Source organism: Plecotus auritus, assembly GCF_963455305.1.
Source record: "Plecotus auritus genome assembly, chromosome: 5".
NCBI lineage: Eukaryota > Metazoa > Chordata > Mammalia > Chiroptera > Vespertilionidae > Plecotus > Plecotus auritus.
In genome coordinates, this window is record NC_137776.1 from 13,420,337 (window position 1) to 13,436,141 (window position 15,805).

General features: G+C 38.6%; 1 protein-coding gene across 1 annotated transcript in view; it reads left to right on the forward strand.

Annotated features, from left to right (window-relative positions):
- The window catches only part of PARD3B (par-3 family cell polarity regulator beta), a 925,380-nt gene that overhangs the window by 473,674 nt on the left and 435,901 nt on the right, over window positions 1–15,805 (forward strand). The window contains exons 6-9 of the mRNA XM_080668084.1: window positions 2,999–3,085; window positions 9,211–9,336; window positions 11,740–12,098; window positions 14,449–14,588. Of these exons, the coding sequence (XP_080524210.1) occupies window positions 2,999–3,085; window positions 9,211–9,336; window positions 11,740–12,098; window positions 14,449–14,588 (712 nt within the window). The remainder of the gene's footprint in view (window positions 1–2,998; window positions 3,086–9,210; window positions 9,337–11,739; window positions 12,099–14,448; window positions 14,589–15,805) is intronic.

The following is a 15,805-nucleotide window of genomic DNA, read 5'->3' on the forward strand; positions in this document are numbered from 1 at the left end:
ATAAAAGCCTAAGCAACCGAATGGCTGAACAGCCAGTCGATTGGTCACTATGACATGCACTGACCACCACGCTCAATGCCGGAGCTGCCCCCTGGTGGTCAGTGTGCTCCCACAGGGGCAGTGCCACTCAGCTGACTGAACAGGTGCCAGACGCAGGGCTCACAGCTGGCCACCACAGCCCAGAGACCACAGCAGAATGGCAGTGAGCCTACTGAGAGGCAGTGGCATGCGCAGTGGGCCTGGATGAGCAGGAGCAGCAGCGTTGTTGGACGGCCGGTTTCGGCCCGATCCCCGCAGGCTATGCCAAGGGACCCCACCAGTGCATTTGTGCACCGGGCCTATCCTGCTCACTGGTCCCTGAACTCTATCCTGTAATTTACCTGAACAAATAGCATTGATAGCATATTTTCACTCTATGAGGTACTGTGTCCAGCCCTACTTGCTATGTTTATCTTCCACGAATGCTGTATAGAGAGATTTCTATGGAACCCTATCAAATTTATATAATACTGAGGTTTGGGTTTTTAAAAAAATAAATAAAAATGCATGTACTAGTCTCTGAGGCCCCCTTTTGTAAAATGTGTTTCTTTCTATCTTGAAATGAATAACAGATAACAATTTATAAAGAGCATGGCGGGCCATGGTATGCATAAAACTTAGAATGCTTGTCTATATTAACGAGATCAAATTCTCGGTAAGTGCCTGCATATTACAGTCAACAGAATTGAAAGTCTTGTTTTTTTCTAATATAAAAATATTTTCATGGTAGTAATTTAACAGTTGTCAAATATCCTTCAAGCCAAAAATTGTGCTGTCCTGTATAAAAATAACATAAAAGTTCATTCTGAAATGTTGAAAAATAAAATCTTATAAAGTAGAAGTGAACCTTAAAAAATGCATTCCCCAAAAAAGTTTTAGTATTTGAAATAAGATTGATTACTTTAACAGATTATAAGATTTACTTTATTAAGTGAATGTAAAAATACAGGACTGATAATTACCAAAAAGCAGACATCAGTATGAAACATAGAACTTAAGTTTACACAGGGGTTTTGAGGGAGGTAGAGAAATATTTGCAAAAGAGAAAAAATGAGAATCCATAATGGCATTCTGAAACTTCTTAAGCTGAAATCTTGAAGTCTATACTAGACTAAACACTTCCATTCCAAAAACCTTTATATAATACATACAAGTGCCATCTATCAGCATGTGGGTATTTAATACATTTATTAGGAAAGATAAGTGTTATGCTCTAAGTGCAAAAGTATAAAACTACATCGTAAAAGTTGAGATAATAAAGTTTCAATGGTTAAATGAGATTTTAGTCTCTGTTTTTAAAAGTCTTTAAAACAATACCGTAACCTTAGAATGTGAATGTTTTGGTTTAGTCTTCTTCAAATACCTCCAAATGCACTGTATATCAGTTATTATATAAAGATGATTGCCTGGTGGTCCATTAAAAGCTATATAACATTCTCTGCCACCAAACAATTTCTATTCATGACTTACAATGCATCCCTTTACCTCGTATTTTATATACATATATTCATATAATGTCCATATTCTCACACAGAGAGTACAGAGCAGAATCTATTTTATCCCATGATATTATCACTCTAGGATTTGTTTTGTTTCTAACTTTTATTCCAAGCATCTGCTATAACCTGCTTGACTGAACAAGTTTTAAATATGTCAGCAATATCTGAGCAAAACTCATTTGAAATTTATTATCAGATTTGAAATTCCATCATATTCCACAAATGTTGGAAACTGACATGCTCTTTTTTTTTTTTTGCGTTCTTAATGATAATAGGTTTGCAATGAAAACACATTAAAAATAAGCCTAATCCTCTGATGAGAATATATTTAATGTACTTATTTTAGATTGCTGATAATTTAGAGAATATTTCATGCAGAGAGTTCATCAGGCATTTGCTGTCTTAATGCTGTTCTCAACTTTCCAGCAAGGAGCCAAATTTCACCATTTTCAATTTGGAACAGGAATGCATTTGTAAGCAGCTGTAGCTCTTAATTTGACATCTAGTTTCAGGTCATTTTCATGTAAATAGAAAACAATAGAAACCTGCTTACAATTTCCATAACTGGGATGTTTGCTTCAACTTTATCATTTTTCCTCTGGCAATTTTATTTTCTCTCTCTGGGATTAAAAGAGCCAATAATTGTTCACGGTGATTATTTCCCATCTCTATAAAAACGTGTTAGTTCCACATTTTATTACTCAGAAGCTCCCAGGGTCTTCTATATTTCAGTCATACACACTATCCGTTAATGTTTCTAGCTCCTCCTCTCCTTAATCTGGAGTAGGTTAGGCAGGCCAGGCTTTCTATTTCTTTCTGTAATACATTTTCTCCAGGCTGTATAATTTTTTTCTCCCTCTAAAAAACAAACAGAGGTGAAAATTTGGAATTGTTCCATTGAATACAATGGATGCCTTATGAAAAGGCAACTTTAAATTTTGATTTAGAATGCTTTGGACATGCCCATGTATATATTACCAACTGTGGCTTCACAGTGGTAAAATCTAATTCTTTGCTTTTTCTATTAAATACATATTTTATTTCATTTTTCCTCTGTTTGGGGGGAAATCATACTTTATGATTACGCAAAGCTGTGCTTAGTTCTATGTATTTTATCATCTATACAGTAATTTTCAAGTGTGTCTCAATGGGGAAAAATTTTATTTTTTTGTACATCCTTTTAAATATGTTGATTTATGTAGATTAAGTAGGAAGTTATTTTTGTAGGTAGTCATTTCCATTTGTTCCTCTTCTAGGAGAAAAAATAAGAAATCAGAAACTCTTTGAAGCATTTTATTTCCCAAATCTTCTGAACATTACCAGTAAATCATGCACTCCTTTGATTTTATCTCTGCTGTTTAGTTTATAGAAGTTGATATAATCCTAAAATCATTTTTTTAATGTGCTTCAAATGTATTTTTTTAGCAGAGACTCATCTGTGTTCTTTTCTTCTGCCCCAGTGATCTGACCAGAACAGTGGAGATTTCTGCCGAAGGAGGCCCCCTGGGAATACATGTAGTGCCCTTCTTTTCTTCTCTGAGTGGAAGGTAAGATGCTCTTCTTCTACCAGAAGTTCATGCTAATGAAGACCTTGACCAGAGCTCATTTGCCCAAACATTTCTCAGAAGAGGATTAAGTGTGTATCTCTGTTATTCAGATGGACACCTCAAGATACTACTTCGGTTGGCCACTTATGTGTTAGAAAGAAAATGAAATCATTTATTTCTAAGATGCAATGGAAAAGAAAAAAATCAATCACAGTTCCTGAATTTATAATTAATTATGAAGTACTTTCTTTATGCATTCTTATCAGTAATATGTAGTAAACAAAATCCTTAAAAAAGATTATAATATATTGTTAGATGAATATTGCAACTGAATTTTTTAATGTTCTAAAATACACTTCAACAAGTGAATATAGTAATTCCAAACTGATATTTTCTGATATTCCTCAGGAATATAGATTTTAGAATAATAAATAGTATAACATATGTAATCAGATCAAAAGCTGTGCATGTTCTGATGATGTTAGCTATAGTAGCAAAATGCCATCATGCTATTTACTTTTAAAAAAATAAAATATGATCAATTACAAATAATTTACCATATCCTTTAAAAATTTTACACTGGCGAATGTTAATTTAGATTGTGTCAGCATTTCTTGAAACGAATGTCTACCAACTGGATACTGATGGAAATTTAATGTGTACCCGAGAACTAATATTAATACTGTTATAACCACCATACAAAACTAGTATTAGATATTATGTCACTTTTCAACAAGATACTGACTTTAGATTTATATTGACAAGGACTCTCAAAAACTTAAAAGAAAATCAGTATTTCATATGACATGATTTAAAATAGTTTTCTAGATTTGTTTTCTTAAATGCATCATCAAAAAGGCAGAACACTTTATTTCAGCTTAGGAGACCAAAGAGTAAAAAAGTCAGTTGATTTTCTCAAGGTCGCACAAAATCCAGATCTCTGGACTTGCTCTCACTCCATTGCTCTATCGAAAATAGAACTTTTCCCAAAGGTTATATAGTATTAATATACTGGTTCTGAATATTTATTCAATTCAGGCTGCCATATAGCAGGAAGAGCAGGTTTAGGCATGGTATTTTGGTTGGCATCATTTTCAGCAGGTAGCCATCTGCTACCTGTAATTGCAAAGTCATCACCTTTTTTTCTGCAAATAACAACTGATGCCAAGCTGTTGCCGGAATGGATGTTCCTGAAAAAGAAATGAACTGAAAAACCGGTGGCTCTCATTGTCTCATTTCCTGTATGTGTTAATAAGCGTGTTTATAAATGTTACGGGTGATGGCACAGGACAAGCGGAGGCTGTTTTTGATAGACAGGGAGTGTATTTACCCAGTTGTCCTGAGAAAGTCTAATGGCTTTTGGCAGAAGTGCAGGGGTAGAGCTTTGTGAAATACCAGAGGGGTTACAGTACAGGCCCTTTAGCTTAATGAAGCTGGACTAGACCACACGATCATCCCAGGGTCCAAAACGTGAGGGAATATACAACGTGACAATCATCACACTTCATTTTCAATGGTTTGGAAAACAGGTTGACCCTCTGGACCAGCAATCACCTTCTCTCACTTCAAATGAGGAAAACTCGCTGGAATTTATTGATTTCCTCCCTTCTCCCTCCTAGTTCTGACTTCTCTAGCATAAGCCTCGTAGAATAGTGGAAAGAGAGTTGGACTTGGATTCAGAACACTTGGATTTGAATCTCAGTTGTTCTCTTTTTATAACTTTGAGCAAGTCCCCTCAATTTGCCTCTTGTGAATACCTATTTCACATCAAGGTTATGAGGATTAAATGACATTAAAAATGTGAAAGCTCCTTGTAAAACGCACACCATATGAATGTGTAAATGGTCAGTATTATTATTATTTTGGCTAAAACAGAAAAGCTTAGTTCAACAATGAACTTTTATAAGTTCATGGTCAACTGTTCAGTAACTTAGTGAGAGAGTTGTGTAACTTTTTTCTGCTATCCACTAGTATCATAGAAAGGAAATTTAATTTAAAAACATAAAAAAATAATATGGACGTGGAGACATGAGCCAATAAAAGTTAAGAAGTAATGAGTACAGGCTGAAAAAGCACACTTAACTCAACCCATGTGTCTAGATACAACTGGGTATAGAGCGTGTCAGACAAGTGTCTGACTTCATAATGCCATATGGTTTCACTGTGTGAGAGGGGGCGAGGTGAGCTAAGGTCAGAGTGGTATACTTAGTTCTTAATTTCCTTCCCTTTATTGGTTTGTGTCATTATTTTAAATTAGAATTTACATTTAATTATTTACTAGGACTACTGTAATTGGCTTTGCCTCCAATTTTTATTTTTTTAGAAAAATAGTGCCCACCTGTTGTTGAATTAGAAACCTAATCTAAGCTAGAACACCCTGAGCACAATATAGTGGCTGTTGTATTAGATAAAGCCTCAATGGATTCGTTAGCTATCACAGCACAGGGTGCTAAATGCTGCTTGTATCAAGGGCTATTAGCTTGCACAGTAAAAAACAAACATATATATATATATATATATATATATATATATATATATATTCTGAGTTTTGGCAGGTAAAAAACAATAGAATTTCATTTTTTTTAAATCAACGTGGTTTTGTTTTATAATTAAAGTCATTAAATCTCTTTCATTTTTAGTAAATAAAAATAGTATAGCTCAGTTTCATAGTAAGGACAGCTAAATATGAGAGAAAAGAAGGAAGGGATGGGTAAAGAGAGACACATGTGAGAAGAACTGATGTTTAGATCAAAATCCTAAGCTGGGAGAGTGGTGGAGGCCAGTGATACAGTGGGAAGAATGTCAGGTGGCCAGGGAGAGGGTGGGTTAGTGCCTAAATGATTCTCAGAAGACCAAGAAGCAATTGCTACCCCTGTGATTCTTTGGGACTGTGGATTTCAGCCTCCTTTATCACTGCTCATTAATGCAAATTAACCTGTTTATCTCAGCTTATAACTCCTCGACCGCATTAATCATTATATCCTGAGAGTCTTGGTCTCAAATGAGACAGCTAATGCAGCCCACCAGTTTGGGGCAAAGTGGATTATCAGGGATTCTTTTCTGAGTCTCTCATACTCTGCATGAAATCAAACTGGAGGAGTCAATTCTTTCCAAGGAACAGAGAAGCAGGAATGGTTTGCCAGGGACCAAACTCATAAAAATCAGTCAGTTTTACATTTTACCAAAATTGCCTCTGACACATGGCTTTTAGAGTTGGGCTTATACTGTCAATAAATTTTTCATGGAAAGTTAGGTTATTTAGATCAGCAAGGGTCACATAGCATGCTCCAGCTGTAAAATGCCAGCTAAATTGCAACCCAGTGGCCTGAAAGAATTAATTCATCTCCCAAAATGTGAAATTAAATCCTACGGAGTAGCATTACATGACTGATGATGTACCGAATTAAATTAAAGGAAGACTTGAATGCTTGTTAAAAAAATATCACTTACATAAACTAGTTTAGAACCACATGTGAGTCTCCTAATGGATCATCCACCATAACAAAACTCCAAAATGTGAACTCTCAGAGAGTTGTTGAATTTAGGGAAGAAACACTAGTTTGTTCTAGTTCTTTACTTTTATATGTTTGCATGTCTACGAGTTCAACTTTTAATATTATGTTAGGTTAAGGTAGGATTAGTGCCTTAAAAATATTCATTTGAATCTTCGACCCTTTATCAAATAGCAACCTTGGCCCCTTTCCTCCTCCACACAGAAAGAGGTTAAATTACTAACCTACTGGAACTAGGGAATGAAGCGTAACACCTCACCACTCACTGGGCCTGTGACCCTGGGCCTTCCCTGAATGGGTGGTATGACGGTTGGCAGTTCTCTCTCTTGCATCGCAGACTGTATTCATCCAATGTGTTTGCAGTAGAGATCTGAGTGTCACTGCTGTGCTTCTCCTGCTGCCATCTCAAGATGACATGCGCTCATTCAGCCAGCTGAGGCCTTGGCGGCAGAGGCTCCACTTTGTGGCTGTTCCAAACAGGAAGATGGGTTTTCTCCTCCACTTTCATTAGCAGCAGCCCGTTGTCCATGGCTGACCCTATTATTCACCCATAAAGTGTGCTCATATCTTATTTAGATTGGAGATGTAATGCAAAGGGGCTGTATAATAGCACACGAGGCCCCTATAGAAGGAGATGATGAAGAAAAACAAGAGGACCAGGGAAGAGGAGATGGCAGCTTCTCCACATCCAGCAGATTCCTCATGGAGAAGGTCTTTCTTTCTCACTCTGAGCTACAGCTAGGACCCTGACATGCCACAAGGAGCAGGGAAATCCTCAAATGAGAAATATCTATAATAGACATGAATTTAGTATCTCCCAGTTTTCTACATAGGTATGTAGCAGATTTACACACACACACACACACACACACACACACACACACACACACACACACATATCTATATATATAAAAGCCCAGCGACCAGAACAGCAGAATGACCAGAATTACCAGAATGACCAATGGCTATGACGCGCACTGTGGAAGCCATCCAGCCTAATCTGGGCCCCGAATGCCCCCCCCCTCCCCAGCCAGCACAGCCCCTGATTGGCCCCCAACACCCCAATCGGGGGTGGGGCCAGTCGGCCAACCACTGGTGGCCCCTTTCCCCTGATGGCCCGGCCTGATGGGCCCCCATTGGGGTGGGCTGGCTGGACCCCACTCGTGCATGAATTCGTGCACCAGGCCTCTAGTCTATATATATAAAAGCCTAAATGACCGGTTGACCAGTCACTATGAAACCCTCTGACCACCAGGGGGCAGACACTCAATGCAGGAGCTGCCTCCTGGTGGTCAGTGCACTCCCACAGGGGGAGCCCCGTTCAGCTGACCAGGATGAGCGGGAGCGGCTCCTCCCCAGCCACCTGCCGCTTCGCGCACTACTACATTCCTCAGGGGATGTTGGATGCTGGTTTCAGCTGGATCCCTGCAGGCCATGCCGAGGGACCCCACCGATGCACGAATCCATGCACCGGGGCTCTAGTATACATATAAAATTCAATTCTTATGTTTTTATTGCTGTAGTTCTTTCTCCTTTCCTTTCTTTGTCAGTTCCCTCCCTTCCTGACTTAAAGCCACAACCACAAAGCACCAGGAGCCTCCAGGTATCCTCTGAATCCAGATTGGTTGAAATTTCAGGCACCTCTTCCCAAAGCCCTGCCTTCCTCACACCACTGCCTTGCTCAGAAGCAGTGGGTGGGGTTGGGGGTGCCACTCCAACCTTATCAGGTTAAGTCCATTGGCAAGTATTCAAGGCCTCTCCACTGGCCGCCCCATCCAGTGTTAGCTCCCACACTGCTCCTCACACAAGGCCAGCTTACACAAACACATAGCATTTATCCTGCCTTCTTGTCGATTCTCTCTCTCCTATCCAAATTCTACTCATTCTTCTGGCCCAGTTTCATCCCACTTTCTCCCCACATCCTTCTGTGAAAGATCTAGGCTTATTGATAGTGTCCAGATTTTTAATTTCTGCTTTGTCTAAGCATGTACTGACCAATTTCCCTGGCCCTACAACCTTGTCTCATATGCCTCCTTCCTGAGCACATAGAAGACACTCAGCACATGTTTGACTCCATTAACAGATGAGACCAAACTTCCTTCTAAATGGAGCCATAAGATCTGTGCTTAAATGTTGACTTTTTAAGATGCAAATTATTGAAACAGGTAGTAAGACTGCAAAAACATTACAGTGAATAACTCCTCCTCTCCTGTTACTAACCATCAAGTTGCCCCCTTGGCACTAACTGCGTATTGCGGTCAGCTGTGATGCCCTCCTCCAAACCACCAGCCTTTGGTATCCTCAACTGCACTTAGCCACCGGAGCCCTTTCTAAGTTTCCTACCAGCACTAGAAATGGGATTGTAGATTCATGTACCCTGGGTAGGCATTTATGTCTATTTGTCTTGAAGGGATTTTTCTCTTTTGAGTGAGTTGTGTTTTTTGTCCTTTTTTTCACTTAGGATTTAAATAACAGACAGTTACCTGAATACAAAGCATCCTTTTTTTTTTTCATAAATAAAAATTAGTACTTATTTCTAAATAGTTGCAAGTGGGGAAATAATGAGCATATTATTATTCAGTAGTTGCACTTCAACCTAAATTTTGCATTTAGGATTCTAGGACTCTTCATCCGCGGCATTGAAGAAAACAGCAGGTCCAAGCGGGAAGGACTGTTTCAGGAGAATGAGTGCATTGTAAAGATCAACCAGGTGGACCTCGCAGACAAAACCTTTGTTCAGTAAGCATTATTTTTTTCATTGTTTTATTTACTGTATGATGCCTAGAATGTTTACAATCATTACTGAGCTCATTATGTTCAAAATTCTAGGTAGAATTTCCATCAGTTCCCTTTGAATGACCCCAGACTACCCATTTTTAATTGCAGCTTATGTTTCAGCATACTAAAAGGCCCCCGACAGCCCCAGGAATGAATGGTAAACTGTGGAATGGAGCAAGCCTTTCCAGCCAGTTGTCTTTCTGGGGCATCTATACATGGGTTTGTTTTTCCTGGGATATGGGTCAGTTAAACTGGTATTTAATGACTCTTTTCACAGACTGTTAGTTCAGCTTTTTAATTAACTTACTTGGTATCAGTAGTCTTCCTTCAACTAAATATCTGTGAGTGATGTCTGTGTGGACTCACTGAATAATAGAAACAAAGTGGGGGCGGTTAAAATACTCTCCCCCAAGAAATCATTTTTCTGTGCATGAAAATGTGATGGGAATGGGTTTGTTGAGTAAAGATTTAGAAGATGTAGCAGCCTACATGTATTTTTTAAATGTATGTTGGCATTGCCTTGGGATTCTGGAGCAAGAAGATAAGTGTGATGAATACTTCTTAGTAATCATCACCAACCTCTTGTTTCTGATCAAAATAACTCATAATATGTCCTCCCTGTGGCCATTAGTTCTCAGTATAGTCTGTGGAGGGAAGGGGCCAGTGGTTGTGGGTTTAGGGAGCATCAAGCACTGGTTGCTTTGGAAGAAAAGGAAACCTTAATTGTCTATTTCTGAAAATAATGAATAGTAGATAAAATTATAGTCATTATTAATAATGATATTATTTTTATAAACCACTGTCTTTTACAAGGACTTGATAAGTATGTAAAGCAGACATTATCATCCCTATTTTTTAGAGGTGGAAATTGGGGCTCATAAAAATTCAGTATGGAGTTAGTTGAGAACAGAAACTGACTCCTGGTTAAGGAACTGGCCGGGAGACTGGGGTTGTCATATGCAGTCTTCTTCCTCCTCCACCACCCACATGGGCAATTCAGCACTTCAGAAAGATGAGGGGGGAGCAGATGGCAGTGGGAATTATGATTCATTATTATTTGGTGTGGCTGCTGGTAACAGAGGCCTGAAATAAAAGTAGCTCATGCAAGATTAACATTTATTTTTTCTAAGGAAAAAAAGTATGGAGGTGGCAGTCCAGCGTTGATGTGGTGGGTCCACCATCATCAGCGTAGCAGGCGTCTTCCCTCTTTCTGCGTTACCATTCTTCTTGTGTGGCTGCCACCGTTAAGCTGTGTCAGGCTCACAGGATGGCTGCTGGAGTTCCCTCCACTTCTGAGTTTCCAAAAATAGGAAAGAGAAATGGGAGAACAAAGAAGTCTTTGCCTCCCAGATAATCCAGCTTTTCTCTACCCCTTCACTTGTGTCTCATTGGCAAGAAAAGCTGGGAAAGGGAGTAATTTTACCTCGTCATAAGGCATAAGGAAGAAGAAGAAAAAGTAGTCAGAAATTTGAGGATAAATATAAAGTGCTAAGACAAAAAAGTAAAAACTTTATGTAGTCTACAACGGAGTGACCAGAATAAACAGGAGGGTGCATATGGGATTTAAACCCACTATGACATTCGGCTCAGCCCGCACACCTACCAGATGTCTCTATGAGGAAACGTTTGTGTCAAAACTGAACTTTGGAAACACAACTCATGGTACAGAAGACCTATACTTTAGAATGAAGTCCTAAAAGGGAATTAATTGATCATCTGATCAATATACAAAATGATTTTTCCCATCTAAAATTAAAGCTTGCTTGGCTATTTACTTCAGTAATCATTACTGGATTGATTTAGAAATGCTTAAAAGCTGTGGTTTCCTAGATAAGTTACTTAATCTCTCTGAGCCTCAATTTTTTCATTTTGCAAAATGAGAGCTAATTTTACTGAGCTAACATGGTCATTAAGAAGATTGAGAGACTTGCCCAGCCAGTATGGTTCAGTGGTTGAGCATGGACCTATGAACCAGGAGGTCACGGTTCGATTCCTGGTCAGGGCACATCCCCAGATTGTGTGCTCGATCCCCAGTTGGGGGTGTGCAGGAGGCATCCAATGGATGATTCTCTCTCATCATTGATGTTTCTCTCTCTTCCTTGCTGTTTCTGGAATCAATAAAAATATATTCTTTAAAAAAAAAGAAGATTGAGAGACTAATGCATATGCAGCTTAGGACACCTAATGGGCAGGACATGTGTGGTAACTAGTATTTGTTTAGCAAAGTCAAGCTCGTTTAGTAGTGATAGCATCTCCTATGCCTATGCTGCTCCCGTTACTGTGCTGCTGGCGTGCTTTAGAGATGGCATTGCTAACCTCGGTTCTTTACACGTTTCCTTACATGTTTCCTAACTCTCCTTCAAGGGCTCAAGACGTCTTCCGCCAGGCAATGAAAGCTCCCTGTGTACTCCTCCACGTGCTTCCCCCTCAAAACCGTGAACAGTACGAAAAATCAGTCATTGGACCTCTTAACATTTTTGGCAACAACGATGGTGTTTCAAGAACAAAGCCACCACCTTCTGTCCACGCAAGACTGGGAATAAAGACCATGAATCTCACTGGAACAAGCAGCCCCGAAGAAGATGGGTCACCTTCCCTGCAGCAAAGCAAAAGCCCCCGAGTATCAAGAATAGGGAGAAAGCCATCCTCTCCCTCACTCTCCCCTCTCATGGGGTTTGGCAGCAAGAAAAATGCAAAGAAAATTAAGATTGACCTTAAGAAAGGTAATTATTAAATTATGCTTAATAGCATTCTACTATTGTAACATGTAAAATTGGTTAAGAGAAATGCATTAAGGCTAATTTCGTTAATTCTCCCTTCATTTAATTGTATCAAAGAATGGATTTAACTGTATACTTAGGTAACAAATTTCTGAAAACTGTAGTACTTTCTTATTCATCTCTTCTTGTGAAGAGTGTAGATTATTTGAAACAAGAAAATAATGGAGACATGCTGGGGAATGGAGAGAATCATTGCAAACTTCATAGACACAGAGCAATACTGTAGCACAAGTTAATACTAAATAGACACTAAAATTCAGTCGTTCCTGTTTTGAGCAAGACTCATGATTTTTGAAACAACCTTAGGCCAAGCTCAAAAAACATATGTTTTTGGTTCTCTAACATAGTTTTGGACCAGCAAAAAAATGTATTCCTCAGAAACCAAACATGTGACAATTAGTCATATCACTAATTCAACATTGCAAGCAATTTTTTAAAATATACTTAATTTCAAAGGCATGTCTAACCTGTTATTCATCTTTTTCAGTCCTTCTATCCATTTCAAATGCAGATCAATGAGACTAGATCATGGGTGTACATACATATTTATGCAATATTATCATAAACATAAGCATTCATGCATTTCCGTGCCTTTGTTTATTTTGTAACTTCCCTTCCCCCACTGCAGCCTTTTATAATAATTTGTGATTTTCAAGACTCAATTCAAAAGGAATATCTCATAGATTCTTGTCTAAATTAGCAGATAATTTAATGATCATAAAGTAGTTTTAGGATGCTTATTAACATACATTCAAAGCAAATAACATGTACCTTTAATAGAGACTATTCTGAAAGATCCTCTGGTCAAAATTGCATCCCCCTATAAGAATTCATTACTGGGAAGAAAATGTATTGACTGAGAGGCACAAACAGACCAGTGTGCTTAGCAATTGGGCTTTTTATATAAATGCATAATTAATGCTTTTCGTACAAATTACCCAATTGTGTATAGATATAGGGCTATGTGCTTTGAGGATAGATGAATCAAAAGTAGAATGTGGCCTTAAAAAATCTATCAGAAAGCCTTGATTGTAAAAATAAAGAATATAACATCACAGTTGTACTTTGGGAAGATTAATCTGACAATAAAAAGATACACCAAAGAAGAGGCCAAACAACAAAGGCTCAGCAGAGGGTACATTGCAGGTGTTCAGATAGAATGTATATGCCTTAGTAGCTGCCTGGATGTAGGAGGGACAAAAGAGAGAAATTACAGTTATTGCTGAGAGTTTCAGCCAGAGCCACTTGCATGATGGAGATGTCATTTCTAGAAATTACAAATTCATGTAGATGAATATGTTTGAAAAGGTCGGGATCTAGATCAGAGAACAGGTTCATAGTGACATTTGAAGAGCTGGTGAAAACATGTGCATGGTGATTTATAGAATGCCCACACCAGAGAGATTAGAGCCAAACAAGGACATTTAGGTGTCATTTATAGGGAGAAGATAGTTTGAGCCAGGAGCTGGGCAAAGCAGAGTCTGGAGGAAAAATGGTTCCAGGACATGTCCTTGGAGAACATCTATTGCTGTGGGAGAAAAGTGGGTAAGAGAGAGAATGACAGATATGATATGATATGGTAGGAAAATATTCAAAAAATAAAGATACAAAGACCAAGGGAGAGTTAATTTCAAGAAAATGATTGCTTAAAAAATGTCAACAGTAGAGAAGGGGCGGAATTAAGAATAAGAAGAATTACTGGATATGCTCACAGGTAGGTCACTTGTGTTAGAAGACTGAAGAAGCAGTAAGACTGAAGTAAGGACTCTTTAGGATAGAGAAATCTGAGCATACCTTTAGATAGAGTGAAAACCCATCTCCTTACCGAGAGCTTGAAGATGCAACCGAGCGGGACAGGAACATCAAGAGTGAGTGAAGGGACAGTGGTTTGCAGTGTACAAGGGACAGACACACGTAGAGGGGGCCATAGGGGAGCCCGCTGATTGAGTGCTGCAGGACTCATGTCCCAGGGTCCTTTGCTTCTAATGGTTAACTGAGAATTCAGTATCCCAGGCGTGTGGATAACATGTGGCATTTCTTCTAGGGCCTTAATAAACAAAAGTGTTACATGTCTGCATTTGGCCCTAAATCCACTTTGATGGCATCATAGCCTGTCAGAAACTACAATCTATATTTGAAACTAGAACAACTGAAACTTATTTAAAATATTTGCTGGAATGTAACTATTTCACTTATTCTACTTGAGTCTAAATTAGGTAGATTTTAGTGTAGGATTGAATATAATATTATTCCTCTTACGGTGACCCTGCATTTTCCTGGTCTTATTTACTAGGCCCAGAAGGACTTGGTTTCACTGTGGTCACTAGAGACTCTTCCATACATGGTCCTGGTCCCATTTTTGTGAAAAACATTTTACCAAAGGGAGCAGCAATAAAAGACGGCCGCCTGCAATCCGGGGACAGAATTTTGGAGGTAAGGATTGAAATTAATACCTTCAATAAAATATTTCTTGGGCCCTAACCGGTTTGGCTCAGTGGATAGAGCGTCGGCCTGCGGACTGAAGGGTCCCGGGTTCGATTCCGGTCAAGGGCATGTACCTGGGTTGCGGGCACATCCCCAGTAGGGGGCGTGCAGGAGGCAGCTGATCGATGTCTCTCTCTCATCGATGTTTCTAACTCTCTATCCCTCTCTCTTCCTCTCTGTAAAAAATCAATAAAATATATTTTTAAAAAATTAAAAAATATATTTCTTGGCATTTATATAAGTATATGAACATATATATTAATATTTAAATTTTGAATATAATATATTGAAAATCATTACTTAAATACAAGATAAAGACTTTAATTATAAACTCATTAATAAGCAGCCTAACTTTGTAAGCCCCCAATGAGACCAGTGATACGGGGACAAGTTACACTGAAAACTTTTCTCTGTCTTCTTTTTCTTACTTTTACCTCTTAGGGTCTCTGGGGAATTTGGATCAAATGTAAGAGTTCCTTTAATTAGGGGGAAGATTTTCAAAGTTACACCCAAGCCCTGGTAACAATTTCTTTAAACTTCTTTAAAAAATGGGGCAGCCTGTCTCAGGTTGATCTATGCCTCTAGAGAAGAATTTGGAATTACCCAATGCAAGAGGCTTTTTTTTTCTCATTTAATTTTGTTTGATAGCATCATCTCCTCATCTCCTTGGCAAATATATATTGTCAGCTTACCGTTCAAGAAATCAGCTTCATTAAATGGAACTGCTGGTTCCATTTAACTTCCTCATGGCACAGAAGCAACACTACATAGTTCTGTAGGCAGTTCTAGATCATGAAAGAAGATGTACTGAATGACACCACAGCTGCAAATGAGAATTCCCAATCATCTATGATGACCTGATGACTGTAATTTTCCAAACATGGAGAACGCTGTAACAAAAGATGCTGTTTCCAGAGAAATTTCCCACATGATAATAGTCCATTTCTGCTTCCTGCATGAGGCAGAAAATGGTGCCAGCTAAGCATTTGCAATACACTTCCTTCTTACTTGAAGAATCATTCTCTGGTATCTTTCAGTTTGATTTTCCCCTCATAAGAATGTAAAGTCTTAGGAGAACTGCTTATATTAATTACTGACTCTCTGAGGCTGTCCAACACCTTAATGAGTGATGGTTGGTGTATTGTTATTTTAAACATGGTTGGTTT